The 6,895-nt window shown below is 40.2% G+C and overlaps 1 protein-coding gene across 1 annotated transcript; it reads left to right on the plus strand.

Annotated features, from left to right (window-relative positions):
• Positions 1-871: 871 nt before the first annotated feature.
• On the plus strand, positions 872-2,506 carry LOC306933730 (E3 ubiquitin-protein ligase TRIM21-like; the record flags this gene model as incomplete). The annotated part of the gene is made up of 1 exon (XM_079516039.1): positions 872-2,506. One exon carries the CDS (start codon positions 872-874, stop codon positions 2,504-2,506), a length of 1,635 nt encoding a protein of 544 aa, XP_079372165.1.
• Positions 2,507-6,895: the final 4,389 nt, after the last annotated feature.

Consider the following 6,895-nt stretch of genomic DNA (forward strand, 5'->3'; position numbering starts at 1 on the left):
GTGTGTGTGTGTGTGTGTGTGTGTGTGTGTGTGTGTGTGCGCGCGCGCGCGCGTTTCTGTGATTGTTGTCCTGTATTTTGTCTACCATTCTGTATGTCTACGTCTTGCCTGTTTCTTGAACGGTCATGACGTCATGGACGCAAAGCAATTTTCAGTGCAAGCTGACAATATAGTTGTATCGTGTGTGTGTGTGTGTGTGTGTGTGTGTGCGTGTGTGCGTGTGTGTGTGTGTGTTTATTTTAGATCCCCATTAGTCACTGCCTCAGCAGAGACTATTCTTTCTGGGGTAAAATTACAATTAAAAAACGTTTACAATACATTAAAATAAATACAATATTTAGCAACACAAAAAATAGCAAAAAAAAAATAGCAAAAAATTAAATAACAATTAAAGATCAAATAGCCTACAGTATGCACATTCATGTACATACCAAGGACAACAACAAAAGTTGTGCATTAAAAATACATCTTAAAGTACATAAAAAAATCAATATAATATACCATGATAACCAGAAACTGTACACAAAAATGAATTTAAACAAAAAACAAAATAGATACAAAATAAATAAATGACCAGACATAATTCATGACAAATATAGTTAAATAGTTAATGTGATGTACTGTATATATGCATGTGTGTGTGTGTGTGTGTGTGGGGGGGGGGGGGGGGGGGGTGGCTGGCTGTGTGGGAGAGAGGGAGAGAGACTGAGTTTGCGTGTGACTGAGAGAGAGAGAGAGAGAGATGTGTGGTTAGATTGCTGTTCTTTGGTTAATTGTTCTTCATGTGAAGTGCATTAAGTCTAATGGCATGAAATGTGCTATAGGCCTACACAACTGACTTGACTTTCACCTTTGTTCCCAGTGTGTAGAAATGGCGTCTGCAAGCAGTCTCCTGTCAGAAGAGCAGTTCCTGTGTTCTATCTGTCTGGATGTGTTCACCGATCCAATCGCCACTCCATGTGGACACAACTACTGCAAAGCCTGCATCACACATTACTGGGACACTAATGATGTGTGTCAGTGTCCACTGTGTAACAAAAGGTTCTTTAAAAGACCAGAGATCTTTGTCAATACTTTCATTTCTGAGATGGTTGATCAGTTCAGGAAGTCAAAGCAGATGAAAACAACTTCCAACGCCATCCAGGAAGCTGCTAAACCAGATGAAGTGTCCTGTGACGTCTGTTCTGAGAACAATCTCAAGGCCGTGAAGTCCTGCCTGGTGTGTCTGACCTCCTACTGTGAGACTCACCTGGAGCCTCATCAGAGAGTCACAGCGTTAAAACGACACAAACTCATTGACCCTGTGAAGAACCTGGAAGACTTGATGTGTAAGAAACATGACAGACCTCTGGAGCTGTTCTGTAAGACTGACAACGTGTGTGTTTGTCAGTTCTGCACTGAGTCAGACCACAAGTTACACCAAATTGTATCTCTGAAAGAGGAATATGATGGAAAGAAGGCTGAGCTGGGAAAGACTGAGGCCGAAGTTCAGCAGATGATCCAGGAGAGACAAGAGAAGATTCAGGAGGTCAAACACTCAGTAGACCTCAGCAAGAAAGATGCAGACAGAGAGATGGCAGACAGTGTGCAGGTCTTCACTGCTCTGGTGAGCTGCATTGAGAGAAGCCAGGCTGAGCTCTTTGATGTGATTGAAGAGAAGCAGAAAACAACACAGAAACAGGCTGAAGGCTTCATTAAAGAGCTGGAAGAGGAAATCACTGATTTAAAGAAGAGAAGCTCTGAGCTGAAGCAGGTCTCACACACTGAAGACCACCTCCACCTCCTCCGAAACTTCCCATCCATCAATATCCCTCCACCCACCAAGGACTGGACAAAGGTCAATGTCCATCGGTCTTCATATGTGGGGGTTGTGAGCACAGCTGTGGCTCAGCTGGAGAAGACATTCAGTCAAGAGATGAAGAAGCTGGGTGATGAGCTGAGGAGGATCCAGCAATATGCAGTAGATGTAATTCTGGACCCTGATACAGCACAGTGCTACCTCATCCTGTCTGAGGATGGAAAACAAGTGAGTCATGGAGATGTAAAGAAGACCCTCCCAGACAACAAAGAGAGATTCTCCAACAGATTAGCTGTGTTAGGAAAACAAAGCTTCTCCTCAGGAAGGTTTTACTATGAGATTCAAGTAAAAGGGAAGACTGCCTGGGAATTAGGAGTAGCCAGAAAGTCCGTCACCAGGAAGGAATCAATTAAATTTATCGCCAACAATGGTTACTGGGCAATAGGGTTGAAGAGTGCAGGAAATGAGCATTACAGCAGTGCTGCTGACCCTCCTGTCCTCCTCACTGTAAGAGAGAAGCTCCAGAAAGTGGGAGTGTTTGTTGATTATGAGGAGGGTCTTGTCTCCTTTTATGATGTGGAGGCCAGAGTTCTTATCTACTCTTTCACTGGCTGCACCTTCACTGAGAATCTCTATCCATACTTAAATCCATGTAACAACCTGAGTGGTACAAACTCTGTTCCCCTGACCATCTCTCCTGTCAGTTAAATTAGACTCATCCTCAGCTTTCCATGAAAATATTAATTGTGATTTAAGTGTGTATGTTTAAGGTGAGTGTTATATGTTCTCATCAAACTGTCAAATCCATCCAATTGTTAAACTAAATGTTCTAACAATTATATTTTAAGAACTTAAATTAACTTAATCGTTTACCCGCCAGGAACATAGGAATATTAACACGTAGAATCTTGTAGCCTGCCACAAACGGAAAAGCCGTTTTAACAGCGATGTATTCATTAATGCATGTTTTAATACGATCGTATCGAAATCTACCGTCCGTTAGCTTTGTTATGCTTCTGACACAATGGGCGCGGCCATTTTGAAAATGCGCGCGCATCCACTAACATTGCCGGCTCTGTTTTCAGACGGCTTTATCTCACAGAAGCGACATTGCAGAGGACGCTTTGTCCCAGACAAGCGTTTTCAACGGCCTGTAGCAGGCGCTGTGATACTCGCGGTCCACTTTTTCCACCACCGACCGAGAGAACGAGCACCAGCTTCGTCAACACACACGGAATGGTTTCATAGTAAAATGCGATACGGATATTTGGCTCTTCAAAGTAAGTGTCACGCGTGATTAAACCATGGCAATACGCAATCGAGGGATTAATTAATGGCGGCAGGCTAAGAGTTAACATCTCTGAATAGAATATGGTTTGCAAATGGCGTTCTGCTTTTGAAGGTTTTAGGTATAAGACTTTACAGTATGTACAGTATAACCGGCACACCACTTATGATGTTGTTTGTATGTATTTTTATTAAATGTTTTTTTATTTAGTTTTAATAATATATGCATACATTTACATGCATATAACAAAAATATGTTAATCCGGCCTTTACGCAGATTTAGTTTAATCTGGTCTAGTTCTGCCTTAGGTAATATTTGTTCAATTTGTGGTAGACTTACACAGTTGATTGTTCTATCTAGCACTAGCAGCAGACAGTCATCTCTTCCAGGCCAGGTTTAGTGCAGTGTTTATTTTGTTGACTAAAACTATCGTCGACTACCTTTTGTTCACTGAACTAAAATAACTATGATGACTAAAACTCTGACAAAATGTACTGCCAATAGAAACTAGACTAAAATGTTATGGAGGGACTAGTGGAGAAGAGATCCAGTAGAACTAAGACAAGTCATTTTATCCGTGGTTGTGTGCAGGCGTCATGTTCAGAAAATAGCAGATCTACAAGCTCACAACACGTCGCAGAGTGATGCGCTGTGAGCTTGTAGATCGGATGTTTTCGGCACACAGCTAATTATAAATCAGGCATTATGACGCTCATCAAGGCTAAATCAACTGTAGATTTAGTCGACTAAAATCTTACATGTAGCCGATTAAAACTAGAAAAGTTTATAAAAAATTTTATGGAATTGTATTGTAAATGCTATGACTCAAACTAAATCCAAATGTGTTCAACAACACAGGTTTAGAGTCTGTATGATGAACAATAAATGTTTTTTTTATGTGAAATCTTTGTGATTTTTACCGGTCCAACACTTCTGAAATGATAGACCATTATACAAAGTACCGTCCACCACTGCAGAGTCTAGCGATCCGAATCCACGCATTGTTGTTGTTCATTTGTTGGTTATAATTGCGATAGTAATCATTCATTATTGCTATAGAGTATAGAGTGTTTGTTCAGTAACTCAGGTTCTCCTAGTCTCTCCAGCGCTTTAGTAAGCAGAAATACTGTACATTTTCAAGTCTGGATGCTTTTGATTGATTGATTGAAATATTTATTAACAGTTTGCAGAATTACAGTGCATTTCAAGCACAAACTCAATACAAAGACTGTTAACTGTGAGTGGACGACCCAATTAAGCATTACACTTGTTTACAAGAGGGTCCACCATGTTCAATTCATCACTAATCTCTTCCAATCAGGAAACGGCATAGACAAGTGAAAGTGGATGTGATTAATCAAAATAATTACATGGCAGAAAGGTTTGGAACTGGAACACTCTAAAATTGAAGCGGTTCAATTATCTTTGTGTGGTTCTATCCTGATTGGATAAAGTTGGTGTCCTACCTGTATCCAATAGAAGAATTACATTACAGTTATTTATTTCCCCAATAATATTTGTGCGTCTTGGATTTCTGGTTCAAACACAGTGTATACAGCTCCATAGAACATATGAAGTATCCTGAATAAATACGTTGTTTTCTTTGGCTTTTGAGGCAAAATATTCTACAACTCTCATAAAGTATATGTATGTTATTTACATTTGACAGTCAAAACAACAACAAATCAAACAAACAAGAAAGTAAACTGAATAGGCCTACTGGGGTAGCAAGACATGATATTAGGATAACACTGACTGGACGAAAGAGATTCAGAGATGACTGTCCAGAGTAATTAACCTGTATAGACCAAAATGCAGCTGACAAACTATACAGTGCATCAAGCCTCCCTTCTGAACGAACACACGTGTGCTTTAGGCCTACAGTAAAGCAATATGTTAAGGACTTTGATCGCATAAAGTAGTACACATACATTAACAAGGCAGCCAGGTGAACAAGGCATGCCTAACTCTAATGATTGCTGAAAAACTGCTTGTAAATATATTTTCTTCATTTGGAGAACAATTTCAGCTGTTATCAGATAACATCATACAACAATACAATGACAATTGACTAATACAAAGACAATGGTACATATTTACATTATCAACTTTATCAAAGCAAGAAAGATGCCAGTGAAGGGTTAACTTCTAGAACGTGAGGTCAATTAAAAGCACTGCAGTAAAAAGTGCTTTTAATTGTTATATTATTGTTCAAGATCAGCATTACTTCTTTTTCAAGAAGTCTACACACAATTAGAGAATTGTGATGTAGAGAGAATGTAGAGAGAATGTGGAATTGTTATTTTGATCAACACTATTAGCCGGTTGTCTCTCCTATGGTACCAGATCAATACAGCATGGAATTGTGGGTCTGAGAGGCTACATGTCATGAAATGGTGGTTCGTGGCTCAAATGCCGAATAGATAATGAACCTTGATATGAAAAGGGTCCTAAACCACTGTTCTATGCTGTCCATTCCTCTGTCTGTCTGTCTGTCTGTCTGTCTGTCTGTCTGTCTGTCTGTCTGTCTGTCTGTCTGTCTGTCCTCCCCTCCCTTCTCATGTCCTATACTCCTCCTCCTCAGTGTTAAAGCTTCAGTCCGTAAGGTGTATGTCCTATACTCTGGACCCTCATAGATCTTTAAGTCTTGAGAGCGTAACATGAAACCAAATGGACCCGAGTTATATTATTGTTCAAGATCAGCATATTACTTAAAGGACCACTGCACCACTTTTTAACATCTCTTCATATAATTGGTCCTCACTAATGTTCATGATAAAACACCACCATTTTTTCCTACTCAGTCTGTGTCTCATAGGAGGGCTTTGGGCAGTTCGTACACCCGTCCACCAGTGACATCATCATTAGGCAGATTTGTTTTAAACATTTGTTAAAAAAAATATATATTTAGATTTTTATTATCGTGAGAACGATGGCTTCAACTTTTCTATTGGAACTTTTCAGGAAAAGAAAGCCTGCCGTTTTTATTAGCTTGGATTCACCATTGATGATGTCACTGGTGGACGGGTTTCTGAACTGCCCACAGCCCTCCTATGAGACACAGACTGAGTAGAATATAATTGTGGTATTTTATCATGAACATTAGTTAGGACCAATTATAGGAAGAGAAGTTGAAAAGTGGTGAAGTGGTCCTTTAATTTTCAAGAAGTCTACACAATTAGAGAATTGTGAACATGTAGAGAGAATGTAGAGAGAATGTGGAATAGAGGGTATGCGCGTGACATCATCATCATTCGGGGAAGTTATGCGAGAACAGCTACTGAGTGGCAGAAAACTACTAGAAAACAGAAAAGTCCTGTCTGATTGCATTAAGCAATGTCATGTCATGAAATGGTGGTTCGTGGCTCAAATGCCGAATAAATAATGGACCTTGATATGAAAAGGGTCGAAAACCACTGTTCTATGCTGTCCATTCCTCTGTCTGTCTGTCTGTCTGTCTGTCTGTCTGTCTGTCTGTCTGTCTGTCTGTCTGTCTGTCTGTCTGTCTGTCTGTCTGTCCTCCCCTCCCTTCTCATGTCCTATACTCCTTCTCCTGTGTTAAAGCTTCAGTCCGTAAGGTGTATGTCCTCTACTCTGGATTCAAGCGTCATTCTCCCACGTCGGTGCCAAAATGTCCACTTCTGAGCTAGGATGGAAAGCCTGAGATATTGCACTTTGAGCTTTGACATGCAATACAATACACTGGTCAACCAGTAATGGTCCTATGCCTGCATTTCTCAATGGAAGAGCAGGGAGACCAACTATACAAGCACCACTTTGGATATTATTGTATTAACATAATATCATAC

This window comes from Electrona antarctica (genome assembly GCF_951216825.1).
Source record: "Electrona antarctica genome assembly, chromosome: 12".
Lineage (NCBI taxonomy): Eukaryota > Metazoa > Chordata > Actinopteri > Myctophiformes > Myctophidae > Electrona > Electrona antarctica.